Genomic DNA, 21,808 nt, shown 5'->3' with positions numbered 1-21,808 from the left:
CGATCGTACAATCTTGGGAACACTGTGGACATGCTGGTGAGTCGTCCCGAAGCCCTGAGCAGCAGAGTCTGTCTAGGACCCCATGGCTATGGCCTCTGTCCACTGATGGGCAGAGGGAAGCTGTGTCCTGCTGCTGGGGCATGTCGCCTGCTGTGGGGACCACACAGGGAGCTCCAGTGGAAGTGGGTCATCCCTGGCACCTAACCAGGAGGCGACAGGCGGCTCTTGGAACGAGATAGATCGGGGCGGGGACGTTTATTGCCACTGGACTCACGCTGTCCCAAGCCAGGTCCCTGGGCCGTGGCATGAGGGTGCAGTGGGGTGTGGCCTCTGCCTCCACCAGACTCCCACGGCATCTGGGGTGCTGTGCTTCCCCCCGGGAGGCCTCCCTCCGCGGAAGCTCCTGGGCTCTGTGTGGAAGTGACTCCGGGGACACCTCTGAAGTGTCATCCCTCTTGGTTCTGATGTCTCTTGATGCCCCTCTCTGGCTGCTGTCATTGGCCAGCTCTGGTGGGCAGTGGACACTTGGGTGTTTGTGCCAGGACAGTGCTCGGCCGCTGCAGGTCAGAAGGGCCTGTTACCTCTGCACGCTGCAGACCTACGGTGCTGGTCCAGGGCAGGGTGGGGGTGTTGGGAGCTGTGGGCTCTGCCCGGCCTGGAGGGGCTGCCCCTGCCCCGCTGCTGGAGAAAGGATCCGTCTCCCCAGTTCCTGGACCCGCCCATCTGGTGTCCTTTCCACTAGCAAAGGACCCAAAGAAACTTGAAGTTTCTGTGATGGGAGAAGGTTCTGGAAGGACTGGGAGGCAGTATGGGGTGAGAAGAAGGCTGATTCCTGGCAGAAGCAGTCCAGTTGTTCAGGAAGTTCACTCCTCTCCTTCCCTCCCTCTTCCCTTCCCTCTTGCCTTCCCTCTTCCTTGCTCAGGTGGACAGGGGACTGGACCCAGGGCACTCAACTGCCCAGCAGCACCCAGTCCTTTGGTGTACGTTTGTTTTTAATTTTGAGACAGAACCTCGCTAGGTTGCTGAGGCTGGTCCCACACTTGATCCTTGTACCTCAGCCTCCAATCGCTGGGGTCAGGGGTGCACCACCACGCCCAGCCCCTTCTGTGTGTGTGTGCGTGTTGCTGGGGTCAGACCCAGGGCCTCTCATTTGCTGGGCCAGCCACCCCTGCCGTCCTCTCTCAGGGTGCCCTGAGGCTGCTGGCCCAGGGTGTCCCCCTTGTGTCCAGCCCGTGGGGGCGCCTCCTGACTCCTCTGGGAGCTCTGTCCTCCAGCAGGCAGGGTCTCCTGACCTGGGAAGTGGGGCCTCGCGCTGTGACTCTCCCAGAGCACCCCTGCCCCAGCGCCTGCAGCTCTGAGTCCATCCTCAAGGACAGCTGAGGCTGCCCGCTCCCCTCCCACCTGCAGATGTCACCCTGGACCTGCCCCAGCAGCACCGCCTCCGTGTCTTCCCCTGGCCCATCCCTGTTGCTGGTGGTTGTCCCCGTCTTGTTGGTGTGACAGGGCATTGGTGCCAGGCTGCCCCCTGAGGGCCGCGGCCTCTGGGCCTTGGACTCTCTGGGCTAACCCCTTCCTGGCTCTGCCGTCACTTGGCCACCCTGCAAGGCATTGCCGGGGGTGGGCTCTGGGCTCACCCAGGCTGTCTGGGGCAGAGCTCGTTGCCATGGTGATGTGGGCTGGGCACTTCCCCTCTTGTCCCTTGTTTGTCCCATCTGTAAAATGGGGAAGTCCACCTGGAGGCCTGGGAGTAAAGGAGTTAAAACACAGACGGGCTCGGAATGTCCCGACACGGCAAGGACGTGGCAGCTGTGATCTTCATCGTCACCACTTGGGGGGTAGGCAGACTCGGTAACACGTAGGAGGTTGATGTCCTCATGCATCTCTCCACCACGGGGGGTGTGCAGAGAAACGCGTCACTGGGAGATTTCACCAGTGTGTGGGCACCGTGAAGCAGCCCGGCGTGGTGGCCAGACCTGTCATCCCAGCAGCTCAGGAGGCTGAGGCGGGAGGATTGCGAGTTCAAAGCCAGCCTCAGCGTGTATAGAGGCCCTAGCAACCTAGGAAGACCCCATCTCAAAATTTTTAAAAGCCGGGCTGGGGGTGTGGCTCAGTGGTAGAGCCTGGCCTCATAGATGTGAGGCACTAGGTCCAGTTCTCAGCACCACATAGAAATAAACACATCAAATAAAGGTCCATCAACAACTGAAAATATATATAAATTTTAAAAAGAAATTTTAGAAAGCGCTGGGGGTGTGAGTCGTCTGACGCCTGGCTGTTCCCGCTTCGTGCCCCGGGCCTTCCTGCTGCAGCTGTAGGCAGATGTGCAGACACTGGGCTGCGCCGAGGGCGTTGGGTGCCGTTCTTCTCTGGACCATCCAGCGTGACAGCTGAGCATGTAGCGTGGCGTGGTGCCAGCCATGGTGGGATCCAGGGGTGACTGAAGAGTGGGGGTTGCTCTGGGCCACCACGGGGGGTTCGAGCTCCCTCCAGGTGGGGTCGGGGTCCTGGGGTGTTCCTGGGCCCCAGGCAGGACCGTGCATGTGGCGCTATGGCTGTGTCCGTTTGCGTCTTCTCATAGCAAGCGGCAGAGGACCAGCAAGCCCGGGGCAGTGAAGGCAGGTGGTGTCCCTAGCGCATCCCTCAGAGGCAGGAAGGAAGGCCTGCCCAGCCCCACACAGACTGCCTGTCCCGGCTCCGCCCGTCGGATTTCTGCATGTGCAGCTGTTGTTTCCAGTCTCCGTGGTCACGGGGCCTTGTTCTCCTGGAGCCCAGGGCAGGCGAAGGATGGGCACGGCTGCCAGGAAGGGTATTCGGCTGTGCCCACTGGGCCTGCCCAGGGCTGTGCAAGCCCTGCAGGAAGAAGTGGACTTGCTCATCCCTCCTTGCTGTCCAGACCCCAGGCCAGGGGAGCAGCCGGTGCCCTGGGGCCAACAGCCTGGGCTCCCAGGCAGCCCAGGACGCAGATCCACCCTGTGCCCCGGCAGGGCGTGTCTGAAAACCGGGCTTGAGTTTGGTTTCCCTGGAGTGGTCTCACCACGTGCCCACGTGCGGGCGAGGTCTTCCCAGCAAAAGGAAGCCCGTCTCTGGCCAGGGGTTTGGAGACTGGAGGGACCTGTGCAGTTGAGGTCCTGTTCCTGAGCTCATGGTCACCTCAGTGGCCCCAGCCGTCCTTCCTACCTGTCGGCCTGGAGGGCTGGTGGCATCTCAGACGCATCGTGGCCACTCCTCTCTGGGACTTTGTGTTGTCCCCACACTGGAACATCTGAGTCCTGAAGGCCAGGCTACAACCCAGAGTCCCACCCTTTCCTGTCTTTCCTGGTGGTTGGCAGGTCTGGTCAGCTGTGCCCACCCCTTCCTGCTGCCCGTGTCCCTGGTCCAGACCACCCCTGCTGGCCCTCTGTGGCTCCTGGCCTCCCTCCCAGGAATCCCTTCAGACGAGGCAGCAGACCATGGAGTCCCCACGAGGTCCCTCACCCAGCTCGGCTCCAGGTGGTCCTGCAGCTCTGCCTCCCCTTCCCTGCGTCCTGTCCAGGCCTCCACGCCTGGCAGAGGTCACCTCTCCACACGGTCCCCACCTAGCAGGCCTCGGGCCTCAACCCCTGGAGGGCAGATCAGGAGGATACAGCTGCTTACCGGTCCCTCTTTCCTCGTCCTCGTCCTCTGCCTGGCGCCCTGAGCTGCGTCTGCCCCCGGGTTGATCTTAGATGTTGGGAGAGCCAGAGCCACACCCACCAGCCCAGGCACAGAGCTGGCCTCAGCCGCCTTCAGTCTGAGCTGTCCCTGCTGGTCCCAGGAGCCACCTGAGTCCCTGGTTTCCTCCTCTTTGGGCCACCTGGGAGGAGCTGGACGTGAAAGGCTACAGGCCAGCAGCCAAAAGGCAGCTCTGTCTGCTATTGAAGGTCAAGTTCCTGCAGGCACCGTGGCCGGCCCCTGCAATCCCTGTGGCTCAGGGGCCTCACACCTTTGATCCTGGGCATCCTGGGCAACTGGAGCGATGGCGTCTCAAATAAAACGGCACAGGACTGGGATGCAGCTTGGTGGCAGGGCATCCCCACTTCCAGACACCGGTGGCCGTCACGGAGGCTGCCACTCCCGGGCAGCTCTCAGCTGCTCTGCCCGAGGTGAGGCCGTAGGTGCTGCCGAGGGACGTGAGCCCGGCCCCTTGTCTCCTGCGCAGGTTGTTCCTGGTCATAGAGTACGTCAATGGTGGGGACCTCATGTTCCACATGCAGAGACAGAGGAAGCTCCCGGAGGAACACGCCAGGTGGGTCCCGGGCGGGGCAGGCGTGAGGACCCTCCTCGGGAGTCGGCAGGAGCTGGGAGGAAGGGCAGAGTGGACACTGCTGTGGGGCAGCCATCCTCCGGGAGCCAGGTCTTGTGGGCGGCCCTGATGTCACAAGGCCCCGCCTGGGAGCCATGGGCTCCAACATTAGACTGCCCAGTGGCAGAGCGTGCCAGGAAGAGCGGTCTCCGTGTCCTTTGAAAACGACTGAGGGACACCTGCCCCTTCTCGTGGCACTGGTGTCTGCCCACAGGCCTCTGCCAGCCTCGGGCAGTGCGGCCCCCAGCAGCCTCCCCCACCAGCTCTCCTCCTCCGTCCCCCACCCGCCCTGCAGTTCTGAGTCCCCAGGACCCTCTGGGGACGTGGAGCCTGTGGTGGCGTGTGCGCACGGCCCGCTTCCCAGCGTGAGTGTGGTGGCATTGTGTGCTTTCACGCTGCTGTGTGGCCGTCCTGCCACCACCTCCCAGGCCACAGCTCCGTCCCCTGAGTCAGTGGGCACCCGCCTCCATCCTCTGAGAGGAGCTCCTCATGGTGCGCTGGTCTGTGTCCCCTCGTGGCTCAGCATGGTGTCTTCATCCTGCTCTGTTCCCACTGGGTCGGGATGTCCTTCTAAAGGCCACGCAGTGGACAGACTTGGCCTCCTCCTTCCATTCACATGTCCTGGACTTGGGTCACCCCGCACTTCAGTTGCTGGGAATAAAGCCGCTTTGTGCTGGCGTGCAGTGCTGAGGCCTTGCTCTGGACTCTGGGCCTCCACACCCGAGGGGAAGTGCCCAGTCACGTGGAGTTCTGTCTTCATGCTCAAGGGCCGTCCCCTCCTGCTGTGCACAGTGGCTGCACCGCAGAGGGCATGGGGTTAGTTTCCCCACACTCGCTGCGGGCGATTTCTGGCCATTTTGTGCTGTCGTTGTGGCCACCCAGTGGCAGAGGGGCCTGTGTGTGCCTTGGACTTGCATTCCCCTTGCATCCAGTGGTGCTGGGTGCCCTCTGGGTCTTGGGGGCCACTCATTGGCTCGTCACACAGAAGACGCAGCCAGTGGCCAGGAGCTGGGTCAGGCAGTGCGGCCTCCGGCTGGACCTCTGCACGGGCCGCCCTCCGCTGCTGACGGCAGGTGCCCCCCAGGTTCTACGCTGCTGAGATCTGCATTGCTCTCAACTTCTTGCATGAGAGAGGAATCATCTACCGGGACCTGAAGCTGGACAATGTGCTTCTGGACGCTGATGGACACATCAAGCTGACAGACTACGGCATGTGCAAGGTGAGCAGCTGCCCTGCCCTGGCACCAGGTCCCCCACCCTCCTGTGGTCCAGGGGGACAGCACCTCGGCCTGCCCTGCCCTTGGTGCCCCAAGAAATGCCCACCACCTGGATACAGCTTGATGGTGGGGCTCCAAGGTGCCCTTCCACCTATAGTCCATGTACAGTCCCCTCCTTGAATCTGTCCCCACAGGAAGGCCTGGGCCCTGGGGACACCACCAGCACCTTCTGCGGAACCCCAAATTACATCGCCCCGGAAATCCTGCGGGGAGAGGAGTACGGTGAGTGGGTGCCACGCAGGAGCAGACGTGGCCAGGCCTCTGCCCTCAAGCAGAGAGGGAGGCGGGGCAGCTGGGCCAGCCCCCAGGGTCCAGGGCAAGGCCTGCCTGGCCACCAGGGAGAGGCTCGGCTGGCCATCTCGCGCCCCGCGTGTCCTGGCAAGGTCGTCACCTGCCTGGCCTGCCAGCCCTGGCAGACCTCCTGGTGTCCAGAGCCGGTCCTTGAGGGCCCTGCCAGGACTTTCCTTACAAGGGCCCCGAGGCTGGGGCAGGGAGAGGATGAGGAGGCAAGGACAGGCAGGGGTCAGGGCAGGTGCCCTGCGTCGGTGGGCACCACCCCAGGTGCAGGGGAAGAGGTGTCCCCGGGAAGGCAGACGCACCTTCTGCTCCCGTCCTGCTCTGGGTGGGAGGCGCCGCGGGACGTCATGTGCACCCACGTTCACCTGTGTGTGGAGGGTGTGCTGCGTGTGCACACCAGTGTGCCCACTGCCCTGACACACCTGTGCCAGGAGACCAGCTGGAGCCGGCAGGCCAGCCAGGCCCTGCCCTCGGAGTAACTGGGCCCCTGAAGCTGCTCAGTGGCCAGAGCAGGAAGACCAGACAGGCAGTGGACTAAAACACAGTCCCGAGCGGGCTGGGCTGGGCCCTGCACATGGTGGGCAGGGTCTTGACTTAGTTAGGGCAGGTGGCCAGCTGGACTGTGGTGGCAGCTGCTGTCCTTAGGCAGAATCCGAGGCTCCCCGTGCGCTAAGAGAGTACCCGACCGACCACCTGAACGTCAGGAGGCCGGAGAGTGGATGTAGCAGGGGTCACGGGAGCGTTGTGCTGTCGTGGGGGCTTTCCAAACTCGGTTAAACAAAAGCAGAAACAAGAAATAGACTGGCCAGGAGTGGTGGCCATGCCTGTGATCCCAGCGATCTAGGAGGCTGATGCAGGAGGATCGTAAGTTCCAAGCCAGTCTGGGCAGCCGAGTGAGGTCCTGTCTCAAAATAAAATGTTAAAAGGACGGGACGCGCTCGGTGGTGAGACCCCTCCTCGGTTCAGCCCCCAGAAAAGGGAGGATGACTAGGTGGGCAGCGTATCGAGGACGCCTGAGCAGAACTGAAGGCCCAGGTGGCCACCAGGGAGCCACAGTGTGGGCCGAGGGTGACAGCTCAACTTGCAAACAGTCCTGCAGCTCCAGGGAGACAGGCCCAGGACAGTGGGTGGCGGGAGCCGCCGAGGAGGATGCGGGCTCCCTCGGTCGAGGCTGCGCCAGCTTGGAAGCATCCCCATTTGTGTTGGCTGAGCCTGTCCAGCAAACCAAAGACGGCTCTTCCCAGGGTTCAGCGTGGACTGGTGGGCGCTGGGTGTCCTCATGTTCGAGATGATGGCCGGGCGCTCCCCCTTCGACATCATCACTGACAACCCTGACATGAACACAGAGGACTACCTTTTCCAAGGTGCGTGGGCCCAGGCTGCTCCCGGGCTTCCTCCTGGCCACCCTCCCTCTGGCCAGCCTCGTTCCCACACGTGGCTCCCAGGCTCTATATGAGTCAGGGAATGGCCATGTGGTGGTGAGGCACTTCACGTCACCATGGGTGACCTGAAAAGAGAACCCTGACTTAGCCCAAACCCCCTTCTGCCCAGGCCAGGCACACCTGGAGGCCTGGACAGTGCCCCGGCCGTTGTCACCTGGAAGCCCTGACACCTGCCCTGGTCAAGGCCACTGTGCCAGGAATGCAGGGCCAGGGGCCAGGCTGTCCCTCGGCGCCCTCTGCTGGCCAGTGTGCTGAGGCTGCCGTGCGCCTGAGACAGGGCTGAGTGTGGGGAGCAGTTGGTTTGCAGCCTGTGGAGCCCTCCTGCAGGGTAGGACGGGGGCCTGGCAGGGCACCCAGAGGCCCTGTTCAGAAGTGGGCTTAGGCCGCAAGTGCTGGGCAGAGCGGGCTCAGCAAGGCCCTTCCCTGCCCCCTCCTGGCAGTTATCCTGGAGAAGCCAATCCGCATCCCCCGGTTCCTCTCCGTCAAAGCCTCCCACGTCTTGAAAGGATTCCTAAACAAGGTACGCGCCTGGCCCCACGCCTGTCCAGGGGCCTCCGTCGAGGGCTCTGGGTCCTGGGCTGTGGGAGCCCTGCCCTCGTTGGGCCTTCATTCTTAACAAAACAGAGTGGGCATCATGCCCAGGAGGAGAGGGGAGAGCAGCCCAGCCCGTCTGGGAGAGAATTCCAGTAAAACTCGGGACTCTCGGGGCTCCGCAGAGCAGTTCCATTGCGGGTGGCGGGGTCTCCTCTTGAGCATGGGCCTGTCTTGGGAGGCTGACTGGCCCTTGTTTGAACCCTAACCCCAGGACCCCAAGGAGAGGCTCGGCTGCCGGCCACAGACTGGCTTTTCGGACATCAAGTCCCACGCCTTCTTCCGCAGCATCGACTGGGACCTGGTAAGGCCTCAGGGAGCTGTACATCCCGGCGCGAGCAGGCCTCCAGGCAGGCCGTGTGGGAGGGCCACGCACCTCGGGGTCCTTAGTGGGGCCCCAGGGCTCCAGGAGTGAGGGGGACACAAAGAGAACTCGGCCAGTGAGCTTCATGAGTGGCACTTCCTAGCCATCTATGGGCAATTTCTTTGGTGTCCTAGTCGGTTTCCAAAAGCTGCCTGGTCTCAGTCTGTCCCCACTAGTCACCAGACAGGTAGTGGCACCACACTCAAGTGTGGGTTTGGCTGGTTCCTGGGACTGGAGAGGAGCCGACGCAGTGTGTCTCCGTGATGCGAACAGCCATGAAGGGGAGGCAGCAAAGCTCAGGGCCAGCGTCAGCTTCTCAGCCCCACCTGGTCTCTGTGCCACAGCAGCGACGTCCACTCTGGCCCTGTGGTCAGAGTGGGCTCCCTTCCACACAGCCAGTCAGAGGGCTGTCCTGCACACCTGGGGACCCTGGGAAGGCAGCGGGTCAGGGGACCAGGCAGGCCCTGGCCCCTCCTGGAGCCCAGCAGCTGTGCATGGCAGAGCCAGAGCCCCATGTCCTTCCTCTCTGGGCGGAGACTTCAGGAGAGAACTCTGCTGTTTTCTGTTGGATTTCACTGCTCTGCAGTCCCAGGGAAAGACGGGTTTGGACTTGACTTCCCACCCAGGTGACCCCGCCCCTGGCCCACACGGACACCTCCTGCCCCCACCCAGCTCAGCTCCATCTCCAGGAGTAGGTGGCTCATCCTGACAGTCTGTTCTTTCACCAACAAGGCATCACCCAAATCCAGGGCCAGCCCTGCAGGCCAGAGGGACACCTGCTCCTTAGAAGCCCGAGGGCCGGAGGTGGCTGTCCCCTACAGGTCATGTCTGTCACCACATCAGCCATCAGCCTTTTCATCCCTGTGGAGGTGCATCTTGACATGCGTTCACACAGACACATGCCCAGTCACGCCAGGGGCTCAGCGGCACAGAGGACCCACCTGGCCCTCTGCCCACATCCCCCCTCCCCACCCCACATCCTGGACCCAGCCTAGCTTCTGTCCAGGGACCTCCCGCCTGCCCCCGTCCTTCCTCCTGTGCCTCTCGGGCCCCACGAGTCCCTCAGCAGATAGGGCGTGCTCCTGCCACAGGCCTCTCAGGCAGGGCGCGGCCTGCATGGCGTTCCCAGGCTGATCTCCCTGGCCCATGGCCCTCAGTGGCAAAGCACAGCCTGGCCTACTGTGTCCTTCCTGCCCCCATGGTTGTGGGCCTTGGGGGCTCCGAGGCAGAATCTGCTTCGTCCACTGCTCTGTCCTTGTGGCCTGGGATGATGGCTCACACCAGCCGATGCTCAACAAATATCACTTGAGAGGAGGCCAGGGTGGCCAAGAGAGAAGGATGTAATGCTGGCCTCTGTGTCCACTCTCAAAGGGAGAGAGAGGCCGGGGCAGGGCCAGCACCCGGCTCCAGTTCTGACTCGTGTAGTGTATCTCAGTCCCTTTCAAGCAGCCAGACCTAAGATGGAGAAGACAATTCAAGAAATGCCCCCTTTGACACTTCCTTATCATGAAACACGGAAACTCACTGACAAAGAAACGGGCGGTCCTGGGGGAGGGAGAGTCTGTCCCCACAGCTGTGCCTGGGACACACGCAGGCCACGCGCACATCTGCAGGAGCCTGTCCTCCTCTGCCCCTCCCTAGAAGACGGCCACCTCCCAACAGCCATCCAGCCTCACATGAGAAAGATCTCTCTCTGGCATCCTGCTTTCCTTCCCGACTTGGGCTCCAGGACAGGGACGGGGGGGGGGGGGGGGGGGAGCAGCCAAGGTGGGGGGATGGGCTTGTTCACTTGCAGAGTGACTGTGGCTTGCCACCCTGGCCAGGATCAGCCACACCCATGCCCGGTGCAGGACAGCCATCTGACTAGCACTGCTCTGCTCTTCCATGGGTGACGGTGGTGACAGCTGGTCCACAGTGACCAGGTCATCTGCCGTGTGGCCCAAGCTGCTCTGGGAGTAGCTGGGGGGGTCCAGTGCCTCAAAGGGCCAGCTTGGAGTCTGTCTCCTCTCAATCCCTGTCCCCCTCCACACCTGGCAAGGAAGGGCGCTGACCCAGCGTGGCAGACCTCCTGGACTGGTCAGGTAGCAGCTCCATGTAGGAGAGATGGGGCCTCTCACAGCTGGAGCTCAGTGTGTAGGGACAAGCCTGGCCCTGTCCAGGAGAGCGGCACCCGTGAGTGTGAGTGGGTGAGCTGGAGGGGGTGAGAAGGGAGGGAATGGCTGAACGAGTTAGTGAGTGGGTGAGAGAGTGAGTGAGTGGATGAGTTGGTGGACGGTGAGTGAAGGGATGAACAGGTGAGGGAATTGGTGAGTGAATGGGCGAGTCCGTGGGGGGAGAGGGAGGGAGGGAAGGCTGAGTCTGAGGAAGAGGAGCCCGGGAGGGGACGTCCCTGTGGCTGTGGCGGAAGCTGGCTGGCAGTGTTGGAGAGCAGTGGGGTCTGGTGTCTGCCGCTCTCTGCCTCCTCCCCCAGCCTGCGGGCGAGCCCATCCCACGCCCTCTTGGTGGCAGCACTGGCCACCCAGGGACGGCCCCTGCCCCACCTGGCCACACTGTGGGACCGAGTCCTGCAGGGCTGGGGCTCCCTCCACACCTCAGCTAGCAGAGCCTGACTGACTGTGGCCAGGGGTAAGTGCTGCGCCTGGGGACCAGGGGCCCTCTCAGCAGAGTCACTGTGACTGGAGCCCAGGCAGGGCCCAGCCGGGTTTCCAGCACCCGTGCTTCTAAGACGTAGCGGAAGAAAACTTCAGCCTCGGTCCCCCAGTTCGGTGGCAGTGGCTCTCAGGCCAGGCCGGCCAGCATGGAGGTCTCTGCCTGGGGTGGGGCGCCTCACCACCCGGGACTGGCCTCGCCCGGGCCTCCAGTGTTTTTGAGCTCAAGTTGGATTTTTCTGCTGTTGGATATTTTCTCCTAGGTGAGTTAGTGAATGGATGAGAGAATGTTTTCCGTGTGTGTTTTTTTGTTTTTGAGTACCAGGGATTAAACTCGGGTGCTTGGCCACTGAGCCAGATTCCATCCCTGTTTGGTATTTTGTTAGAGTCAGGGTCTCACTGAGTTGCTGAGCACCTCACTTTTGCTGAGGCTGACTTTGACTCGGAATCCTCTTGCCTCGGCCTCCAAAGCTGCTGGGACCACAGGCGTGTGACACTGCGCCCAGCTGTAGGTTTTGTTTTAAGAAGAAGGGGTGTTCGGCATCCAACTGCCAGGCAGACCAAAAAGCAGGGTTTCTCCTGTTTCACTCTGTGGTTTGAGCGAGTGCCGAGGACTAGTCTGGGGGTGGAGCCGGCACTGATGGGAGGCTCCTCGCCTGGTTTTCCCCAGCTAGAGAAGAAGCAGGCCCTGCCTCCCTTCCAGCCGCAGATCACTGATGACTACGGCCTGGACAATTTCGACACGCAGTTCACCAGCGAGCCCGTGCAGCTGACCCCAGATGATGAGTAAGTGCTGGGGCAGCCCAGGGGTCGGGACGCCCTCCTGGGCTGCAGAGTTGAGGTGCAGGACACCAGCTGCTTCCAGTTAGGCTCCCTCCCGGCCTCCCTTTCTACCAGGGGTCTGGCAAGGGGGTTTCAGCAGAACCCAAGGGAGCAGGCACCCGGCCCCCCACCCACCCCTTCTCTGTGCCTCCAGGGATGTCATAAAGAGGATCGACCAGTCTGAGTTCGAAGGCTTCGAGTACATCAACCCGCTTCTGCTGTCCACCGAGGAGTCCGTGTGAGGCCTCGTGCATCTCTGCCGTGGACATACCTGTGAATGACCCCGTGACCTCATCCTTCACCACAGCATATGCATGCCAGGCTGGGCACGAGGCTCTGGGCAGCCAGGGAGGGACGCTGGCCCGAGACTGTGGAGGGAGACATCCCCTCAGGCGGGCGCCTCTGGGCAGAGCAGCCTCTTGCATCTGGGCCTGGAGAGGCTGGCTTCGTGCTGGGGAATGGCTTCTTGGACCTGCGTGGTGGACCACCGCGGCGCCACCCAGGCGGAGACTCGCCGTCTCGAAGGTGCACCTTTTCCACAGAAGCAGGACTCGAGGCACTGACGTGCTCCTCCAGGAGTTAGTGTTGTGTCCTGAGGAATAAAATGTCCCGATGGTGGCCAGCGTCCCTCTGATGCCTTTTTTCCGAGTGGCACCTGCAGATGCAGCCCAGATGTGAGGAGGAGCCGAGCTTGGGAGCAGTCGGGATGTGGGTGGGGGACGGGGTCCAAGTGCCTGCAGGGGTACACTGCACAAGGAACCTTTGCCGATTGGGAACGTTTTCTAGACCCCGGTAAGTTCCTGACGTGACATTTACAAGCATTCCCCCACCACGCGCATGACCAGCCGCGGCAGTGGGCTGGTCCTGATGCCCTGGCCAGAGCGGCAGAGCTGACCTGCCCGCTCCACGGACCCGGAGGGGAAATTGGGATCCCAGAGATGCTGAGACGTCGCTCACCAAAGCACCAGTAGACCAAAAAAAGGAAAAATAAAATCTGAAAACGAAATCTGCACAAAATGTGTCTGAAGACGCTGACCAGTGCCTCCGGGATTCTTGTGTTCTGTGTCAGAGTTTTTGGAAAATTATCAGTCACATGATACTCTCAGGGCCCTGGCCTTACGGTCAGCAGTGCTGCATGGCCAGGTCAGGGCTGCTTCCCAGGTTTCTAGAAACAGGTGAGCCAAGTCCTTAGCCCCTCGGTGGGCCAGCCACCTCTTAAGCCCCCCCAGCCATTGGGCAGTGTGTGGGAGGCCTGGCTGCAGTGGCCAGGGGGCTCTGGGCCCCAAGAGCTATCCTGGCGTGCCTGGGGGACACCGCCATACAGCCCTCTGGCTCCCCACAAGGCTGTGTGGAGGCCAGTCTCACCCCGGGGGCCTCCCAAGGAGGTCATGTTAGAAACCATCACAAAAAGTGTAAGGTGCAGCAGAGACCTGGGTAGACCAGTCCCGCCTGACACACTCCGGTTCCTGAGGCCACTGCAGCAGCTGGCACTGAACAGGTCACAGATTCACACTGGGTCCAGGTGCTGGACAGGCAGGCGGAGGGCTGCCCCGGTGCGTTCGGTGACCCCACCCCAGCTGGGGCTCCCAGGTGGTCCTGTAGCACTCCCAGCCTCAGCCAGTGAGACCCCCTCCAGGGACAGAGGCCGGAGAGATTCGGCCCCTCCAGGGTACGGCGGCCCCCGAGCCCTGGTCTGAGGGCCGTGCAGTCCACCTGTCCGGGGGCAGCCACCTCTGGGAACTCCTCGCCCCTGGCTTGCCTGGTTCAGGGTGTCCACCCCGACACTGCCACACTGCCCAACGTGCCAGGCGCCAGTGCAGCTGCTGACAGGTAGGTGTCGGTGAGACTGAGCTCGCGGGAGCGGGCGTGTTTATAGGTAGGAACTTGTTTTATGAATTAAAGAAAGTGAGGGAGGTATCGAAGCTTGGCTTGGAAGAGCCTCTCCTTCGAACAGTCCAGACACGAGCTCAGCTTTTGGAAATTGTTCATGACATCTGGTGCCTTGGTGATGGTGAAGCGTCCCGCACGCCTGGGCAGAGCCCGCGTGCCATCTCTGCTGCAGACGCTGTCCTTGCCCGCACGGCCACGGCGTCGTGTTCCTGTGCATCTATTAAAGACTGAACGAAGCGCTCGTCTCCTGGTTGCTCCGTGTGCGAGGCCCCTCTGGGAAGCGGGTGGGGCTGTCTCCTCAGGCGGACTTTGTTTCCTAGAGCAGTTCTGGTTCACAGCCCCGCTGAGCGGAGGGTCCGGTGCCCTGTGTCCCCTCACGCACACGCGTGGCCTTACCCTCGTGATCCTGCCAGTGGGCCGCACTGTCCCGGCTGCACCCTCCCCCAGTCCACACTGCGTCTTGGCTGGGCCAAGCTGAGGCCTTCCCTGGGTTTGGACCAGGGCACAGCACGTGCCAGTCCTGGAACCCCAGGCTCCGCCCCTCCCCACCAGGTACTGGGACAGGGCAGCAGGGCAGTGGAGGAGGGCTGGACTCTGGGAAGCTGTGCCCTGGAGGCCGTCCACCTGGCAGGAAGGCCCAGAAGGCTGTCTCCTGCCCTGCACACCTCCCAGTCCAGTCGCTGAGGGCCCAGCAGATGAGGACCAGAGAGGACGCCACTGTGCCTCTACTGGGCTGGGATGCCCTCTCCCCTGGCCAGACACAGCCCTGGGACCCCAGCTCCTGCCAGAGGCTTCCCACTCAGGACAGTGCCTCGGGCTCCCTGCCCGGCTCTGGGGGCATGAGTCTGGACCCAACTGTCTGCCCTGGCCTGAGGACAAGAGCCAACCCCAACCTTCCCGTGAGTCCACGCACGGTTCCCAGGCTTGCTCTGCAGAACGCCAACACAGTGGCCCTTCCCTGCAGGTGCCTTCAAAGCTTGTTCAAAGCCATTTTTTTAAAGGAAATTTAATTTCTGGATGTCACCCCGGGTTTCATGTCCTGCTCGTCCCACCGGACCCTGTGCCTTGCTGAGCACCCAAACCCGGCTCCTCAGAACCCCTGGGCCAGGCCCCAGGAGAAAGCGGCCCAATCCCCTGAACGAATGTCGCTGGTAAGCCGGTGCAGTGGCCACACCTGTGCCCCCAGCAAGTCAGAGGCTGAGGCTTGAGGACCCAAGCCCCAGGCCCACTCGGCAAATCACTGAGGCCCTGTCTCACAATAAAGAAAGGGCTGGGTGTGGCTCGGTGGTAGAGCACCCTGATATGATCCACGGTATCAAAAACCAAACCAAACCAAAGGTGGCTGGCAGGAACACGCCTGTCCCTGCTTGGGGAACCACTGACCCTCAGCCAGGAGGCCGTAGGGCCCCTGGTGCCATCACCTCTCCTGCCCTCCGGGGAGCTCTCTGTCCTGGAGACATCGTGGCCCCTGCTCACACCTAACACCCAGGGCAAGGACCTCACCCGTGAAGCCTAGGCTGTGACGGCCACCTTGGTGACGCCACACCTGCCTGTGCAGGTGAGCACACCAGGGGTTAACAGTGTGGCTGTGCTCTGGTCTGGATGCGAGGGGCCTCCAAAGCTCCTGTGTTAATGCAGGAACATCCAGGGGGGTAAGGTGGCTGGACAGAGCTACAGCCTGACTGTCCACCCTGTTAGAATGGGCTGCCTGGTGGGAGCTGGGGCTGCCCCGGGCAGCGTGTCTCCCCTGCAGCTCTCCCCCTCTCCCTCCGGGCTGCCCTCTCCGGAGCGGGGTCCTGCCCCATGCCCTTCCACCACGGCACGCTGCCTGGCCTCAAGCCAGAGCAAGGGGCTGAGCGGACATGGACCAAGCCTCTGAACCACGGCCAAAGGAAAAGCTTTCCCTGCCCCAGGTTGTTCTTTTAGGTCCTTTGGTCCCAGCAGTGACAAGCTGCCTGGCACTCTGGCACAGCCCGTCAGGCTTCACAGCGGGGAGGGCATGCTGCCCCGAGCAGGCCCAGCTGAGTGCACACAGGTGGTGTGGGCAGAGGTGTCCAGCTCTGGGGAAAGCACAGCCTCCCCACCTGGGGCCGGGGCCATGGACTCTCCACAGTGGTCAGGACTCTGCCCGACTCCCACGTCAGAAACAGAGGAGGCCAGCGTCCTAGCTTTAGCACGCAAGGCGGGAGAGCCCCCACCCCAGTTTTAATGTGCATGTTCAGGAGCAGAGAGGAAGGTCAGTGACGACAGCCCAGCCAGGACCCCCGTCGCAGCTCTGCTCTGGACACCGGTGGTTTACCATGCCACATCATCCGTGCTTTCTGCCAAGCACTGTGCAAGGTGGCTGTCCACGTCCAGCTGGGCCAGCCTGCGAGAGAGAACAGACACGGTCACTCAGCCCCTGCCTAGAGTACTGGCCATAGGACAGGCACCTGCACGCCTCCCCAGTGCTCCCCAGAGGTCCTGCTGGAGAGGAGCCCGGGGGCCTTCTTCACGGCCAGTCAGAATGAGAGGCAGGGACATCAACCTCAGGCACCTTGCCCACTGCCGGAGAACTGCCTCCAGCCAGAGGCCACAAGGCCCTGGACTCCTGCCCCGGCCCCAGGGGACTCAATGCCTGCCTGGCCACAAAGTGCACTCATCATGGGGCTGACCCCGAAAGCCCATCTACAGGTGGACAGCAGCAGAGATGGGCAGCCTGCCCCCCGTCTTCCACAGCAGGAGGTCAGGCCTGTGGGGGGGGGCAGATCTTCCAGGAGCACCGTCAGGGAAGAGCCAGCCCCCTGAGCAGGAAGGCAGGAGCCCTTGCAGGGCACCTCGCCAACCTCACACAGCGGAGGCCAGCTCAGGCCTGGGATCTGTGTCCCTTTCTTTGGTTCCAGGGACTGAACTCAGGGTGCTTTAGCACTGAGCCACATCCCCAGCCCTTTTCTTATCATTTGAGACAGGGTTTAAGTTGCTCAGGGCCTTGCTAAGTTGCAGAGGCTGGCCTCGAACTTAGGATCCTTCTGCCTCACTGGGATTACAGGGGGCGCCACTGCGCCTGACTGAGAATGTTCTCTCCCGTGGAAGAAGCCAGCCCCAGGCAGGACTGTCAGCTGGGCGGGGCCTTCCGCTGGCCCCAGGGAGGGGCAGCAGGAGGGAACCCACCAGAGCCGGAGAGCTCAGGGAGGCCCCCGGACCAGCAGGCATGCTCCATGCTCAGTACCCCCACCAGCAGCCCCGGGAGAGAAGGTCAGGAGGAGCTCGTGGCCGTGGGTGGGTCCCAGCTGTGACTCCCAGAGGGTGGCCCGGCAGAGGTGCTCAATAGAGCTGCTGGGGACCATGCCCAGGGACTGAGCAGTGGCTTCAACCAAGACTTGAGCCCAGGTCTTCCTGGAAGCCACATGGCCAGTGTCCCCCTGAAGCAACACACTAGATGTCCACCTGTATGGCCCAGAGTCCACCAGGCTGTAAGCAGAGTGTCCCCTTGCCTCCTGCCACCCGGCTCAGGCTGCCACAGCCTCCCTCCTCAGACCAGGCGCTTCCAGGCGGCGAGCACCATGGTCCCCTGGGCTCTGCTCTGTGCCCCTCCCTGTGGCTCCTCTACCCATCTGTGCGGCCATCACAGCCTCCATTTCACTTCCCATGGCTCCCCTCAGAGCAGGACTCTGAGGTGGCTTCAGCGGGACCTGGCCTGGGCACGCGCCCGAGGCTGGCTCTCGGATCTGGGCAGCTGGCGCTGGCCTGCCCAGGAGCCGCATGAAACTGTGAGTCCTAAGGACCCTCTAGACATGCTGCTGGCCAACCAGATGCCTGCTCCCTGTCCTACAGACCTCCCAGGACACGGCCTGTGTGTGCCAGGTAGATGGCCAGAAAGGCACCTCTCTGCGAGAGGAGACCAGAATGACCAACTACCTCTTATGACAAGGGGACACCCAGGCCCAAAGGCTGAGTGCCCCTGACCACAACAGGAAGTCCCCTTGCCGAACCTGACCCCCGAGACAGCGCCTCTCTGCTCCTAGTCCTGGTAACCACCAGTGGTTCTCTCTACTGGCAGCCCCCAGTCGAAGTACCCTGAAGTCCCCAGGAGCTCCTCAGCCCCTCGGGGACCATGGGCTTCAGCCTGTCCTTGGAACCAGTCCCTCCTCCACATGCCTTCCCCAGACAGTCCTGTGAAGACCTGGGTCATCCTGTCCGGGGGATTCCAGGCCAGGTACCCTGGACATCTGCCCCGCAGAGCTCTAGTTCAGCCTGAAGTGTTTTCGAACACCACCATCCTGACCCCATGCTCATGGCTGGACACCCTCCATAAGATCAGAGAGCAGGGCCAACGACCACAGGTAACCAGCTGGTCCAGCAGGACGCAGGACAAAGTGGTAGTTCATGTACTGCATCTTAGCAAAAGAAGAGGTTCCACCCCCTTACTTAAGAAAGAGGCACAGACCAGTGGCACCGCCGGTAATCCCAGCCACAAGGGAGGCTGAGGCAGGAGGATCCCAAGTTCAAGGCCTTCGTCAGCTTTAGCAAAACTCTAAACAACTTAGCAAGGCCCTGTTTCAAAATAAAAAGGGCTGGGGCTCAGCAGTGCAGCGCTTGCCTAGCATGTGTGAGGCACTGGGTTCGATTCTTAGCACCACACATAAATAAATGTTTTAAAAGATGAAAGTTAATTGACAGCTAAAATAAATAAATAAATAAGTTTTTATTTTTAAATAAATAAATTTTTATTTTTAAATTAAATAAAAGGGGCTGGGAATGTAGCTCAGTGGTTAAGCACCCCCCGGTGCCATCCCTAGTACCAAAAAAAGACATAAAAATATAGTAATTTCTGTTTGTTTTGGTTACTGGAGAAGGAACCCAGGGGTGCTCTACTCCTGAGCGACATCCCCAGCCCCTTTTACGTCTGAGACACAGTCCTGAAAGACTGCATCTGGCAGAAAACGCAAAGCCTTTGTTCTGAAAAGGCCACTGGCCCTGGAAGGTGTTCATGTGGCTGCTTCTCCAGGAGACCAACAGCCCACAGCTTGGCTGATCCTAGAAGCCCCCTCTGGGCTAGGAATGCTGCACGTCCCCTGTGACCTGGAACATCTGGGCAGAGTGTTAGTGTTCACTGGACTCCTCCCACAGCACACAGAGCCCAAGAAGGTGGACAGCAGGTAGACCCCAGACCTGCACAGCAGGAGCCACAGGGAGCCCTGCAGGGTCACTGGGTTGTGCAAACCTTCCATCAGTGGCATGTGGCTTTGAAAGGTGATAGCTGGGCCCAGGCCTCCTCTCAGCCTCTCAGCAGGTGTGGTTTTTCACAAAGGGATTGGGTCCCTGGGCCTGCAGGATGGGTGGAGGACTCACCCGGGACTGAACTCCTTCTGGCACATGGGGCAGCTCTGCAGGGCTGGGGGCCCCTCCACAGACAGCTGCTCCTGGACGCTGGGGGTCCCGCAAGGATCAGGCTCAGGGTGTCCTTTCAGGGACCCAGTGGGGGACTCTGGGTGACACCCAGCCCAGGAGAAGCAGCCCAGGCCCCCCAGGGCCGACGGAAAGGGTGTCCAAGAAAAGGCCTTGGGTCCAACGGTGAAGGTCTCAGGAGGCAAGGTATGCTCGCGGTCAGGCCCAGGTTCCTGCAAAACGAGGTGGTTGGCCATGCCCAGTGGCACCTGGGCCCTCCTGAGCCTGGACAACCCACCCAGCTCTGATGGAGAACCCCCGTAGGTTCCGGCCACACACCTGGCTGGGGAAAGCGGGAAGGGGGGGCAGCAGGTCGCCGTCGTCCAGGGCCTGATCCGAGCTCGCTATGCGCAGCAGCAAGGCCCAGGGTTGGCTCTCGCTGCCCGCCAGGAGAAACCAGGGGCCGCCGCCGGGAGGCCTGGGGGCACAGTGGAGGTCAGCCGGGAGGAGTGTGGGTGGAAGCAGGGGCCCGGGGAGGCGCTGGGGAGGAAGGACTGCGGCCGGCGATGAGGGCCTGGAAGCCCGCGCCCCGAGGCGGCTCCGCGAAGCGGAGTCGCAGAGTGGAGGAGTGGCCAGCTCGCCGCCCCGGGGCCCAGTCCACCCGCGCGTCCTGACCTCACCCGTCCCCCGAGCGCGGCCTCCGGCGGCTCAGCCTCCCGCACGGCCTCCTCCGCGCCGCCTCCATCTGCCCGCGTGCGTCCGGCGGAAGTGAGATGCTGGGGCCGCGGACCCCGCCCCGGACCTGACCACGCCCGGGCCCGAGGCGGTCGACCCCGCCCGGCCGGACCCCGCGGAGCGACGGGGGCGACGGCGAGGAGGCCGCCGCCCCAGGCGCCTGGAGCCCAGCCTTGGGGACCCAGCGGAGTCGCCCCCGCCAAGCTGCCGTGGAGCCCGGGTGGGCGCCACCTTCCCGGACCGCGGTGCCAGCTGCCCAGGACGCCGGCCAAAGGGCTTGTCCCACCCGCGTCCCGCTCCCTTAACACGTCCAGCGGCCAGGCCGCCCTGGCCCTGCCACCTGGCCACCGCTCCCGGCAGCCCCTGCCTCCAGGAGGGCGCCATAAGTAAACAAGGCGCGGGGGCCCTCCTCTGCCACGAGCCTCTCCTTACAAAAGAGGGAGGCCCTTCCGTCTCCTACACTGGAAGAAAGTAAAGTCCCGGCGGCCAACCCCGCGGGGCGCGGGAGGCGGTGCCGGCGGTGGCAGCCCCAGGCCTCCCCCGTCCCCTCCCTGCACCCCCTCAGTCCACCACGTGGTGGCAGCAGACGCCCAGGCGCCCCTGTGCAACCGTTTGCTGGGCCGTTGATCGTGGGGGTCACTCCAGGGGCAGCGCGGGGGAGGCAGGGGCTGGGGCCCACAGGAGGCCATCTAGCTCTGAGGAAGACACGGGGCGCTGTGGGCCAGTCATCAGGCAGGAGACTGCTCAAAGGGAACCTGACACACTGGGGCTCATGGTCTCACGTGTGACAGGCACCTCTTTCTTGGGTGCCACGGAGAAAGGAGTGGTGCAAAGCATGAAGGAGAGCGGCTCTAGTCACGGTCCTGGGGTGTGCACTGGTGCCAGGTTTGCAGGACTCCCCCAGCCTGGTTCTCCACAGACCATGAAGGAGCTCCCAGGTGCAGAAGAGGGGTGCGAGTGTGAGCCTCCGCTTTCAGGTCACTTTCTCAAGTGACCAAGTCTTCAAATGCAGTCACAAGACCTGACCCCAGGCAGTACCCTCTCACTTCCAGGCCCAGGGGTGTTCTGGGTCCCTCTGGAATGCGCCTCCCAGGGTTGCTCACTGGACGTGCACCCCGGGCCTCTGGAGCCCTGTGCAGGGGCTGGGCCACCCTTGGCCTGATTTTCCAGTACAGGAAGCAGCAAGGGGGACGTTCACGTAGTGTCCTGCAAAGGACGCAGTGGGCAACTCAGAAGGTCAAACAAGGGGCCAGACCTAGTAGGGAACATTGCCTACCCTGCACAAGGCCCTGGGTTCCATCTGCAGTGCTGTAAGAAACAGAGAGTCCAACACGTGCAGCCGGCCTGGCCGCCCATGTGTTAAGTCCTGTGTCCACCTAAAGCACTGCTAGGAGCCTGTGTCTCAGGCAGGGCCGAGAAGGTACAAGGGCTCGGCCTCAGTCAAGGGACTGCCAGCAGCAGGTGTCCTTACAAAGGCAGTGGGTTCCACACCGCCTCTGGGGCGCTCCACCACATTCCAAAGCTTTGTCTCCACTTGGTTTTTTTCCCCCAAAGGAAGGCACCCCCAGGTCCCCACTTCCACTTGTGGGGACGTGATAGGGGACAGAGGGCACAGGAGCCTCCTGGAATTACCCTGCATTCCCATTGTGCTGCAGGAGAGCCCGGAATGGCAACAGGGTGGAGGCCTGGGGGGTTATTTGGGGGAGGGGATGTCAGAACAGGGCCTGAGGCCTGCGTGGCCTGTCACCTGGGTGGCAGAGTCCCTGGGCTGGAGAACTGGTCAGCCGTGGGAGGGTTTGAACAGGGAGTGACAGTTCACTGAAGGTTTGAAAGACTGCTGTGAACAGAGGTGACCAGGCTGGGGTCTCTGTCCCCAAGAGTGGCTCAAATGGGAGCTCTGGAATAGGGCCAGCCCCTCCCCAGATGCCCCTTGGTTTGGGGGCCTTTGGGGTTGGGGATTAGAGGCTGCACCCCAACCCTGAATCTAGACTGCTGACCACTGGCAGGTTCTAGCCTGTGGACGCTGGGGCACGCCCTCACCCGGGCCTCATGGG

The 21,808-nt window shown here is 62.3% G+C and overlaps 2 protein-coding genes across 7 annotated transcripts in view; one reads left to right on the top strand and one right to left on the bottom strand.

Annotated features, from left to right (window-relative positions):
- Window positions 1-12,143, top strand: part of PRKCZ (protein kinase C zeta) — a 93,048-nt gene extending 80,905 nt beyond the window's left edge. For all 6 annotated transcript variants that reach the window (XM_081307354.1, XM_081307352.1, XM_081307355.1 and 3 more), the window contains 8 exons: window positions 4,178-4,264; window positions 5,406-5,541; window positions 5,733-5,820; window positions 7,140-7,259; window positions 7,778-7,857; window positions 8,143-8,232; window positions 11,611-11,726; window positions 11,917-12,143. In XM_081307354.1, coding sequence (XP_081163480.1) covers window positions 4,178-4,264; window positions 5,406-5,541; window positions 5,733-5,820; window positions 7,140-7,259; window positions 7,778-7,857; window positions 8,143-8,232; window positions 11,611-11,726; window positions 11,917-12,004 — 805 coding nt within the window. In that variant the 3' untranslated portion in view covers window positions 12,005-12,143. The remainder of the gene's footprint in view (window positions 1-4,177; window positions 4,265-5,405; window positions 5,542-5,732; window positions 5,821-7,139; window positions 7,260-7,777; window positions 7,858-8,142; window positions 8,233-11,610; window positions 11,727-11,916) is intronic.
- A 52-nt stretch (window positions 12,144-12,195) lies between these two features.
- On the bottom strand, window positions 12,196-19,896 carry FAAP20 (FA core complex associated protein 20). Its single transcript, XM_081307373.1, has 4 exons — window positions 19,700-19,896; window positions 19,359-19,497; window positions 18,984-19,252; window positions 12,196-16,020 (listed from the first exon to the last, which is right to left on the bottom strand). The coding sequence occupies exons 1-4, from the start codon at window positions 19,762-19,764 to the stop codon at window positions 15,948-15,950; spliced, it is 546 nt and encodes a 181-aa protein (XP_081163499.1). The 5' UTR covers window positions 19,765-19,896; the 3' UTR covers window positions 12,196-15,947.
- Between the last annotated feature and the right edge of the window lie 1,912 nt (window positions 19,897-21,808).

The sequence above is a fragment of the Spermophilus citellus genome (genome assembly GCF_964194105.1).
Source record: "Spermophilus citellus genome assembly, chromosome: 9".
Taxonomy (NCBI): Eukaryota; Metazoa; Chordata; class Mammalia; order Rodentia; family Sciuridae; genus Spermophilus; species Spermophilus citellus.
This window is presented reverse-complemented; position numbering and strand designations above follow the sequence as displayed.

Coding starts and splice junctions, on each gene's coding strand:
- FAAP20 (XM_081307373.1), bottom strand. CDS start 19,764: ATGGAGGCGGCGCGGAGGAGGCCGTGCGGGAGGCTGAGCCGCCGGAGG. Junction 19,498..19,699: donor AGGCCGCGCTCGGGGGACGG/GTGAGGTCAGGA, acceptor CTGTGCCCCCAG/GCCTCCCGGCGGCGGCCCCT. Junction 16,021..18,983: donor CAGAAGGAGTTCAGTCCCGG/GTGAGTCCTCCA, acceptor TCTCTCTCGCAG/GCTGGCCCAGCTGGACGTGG.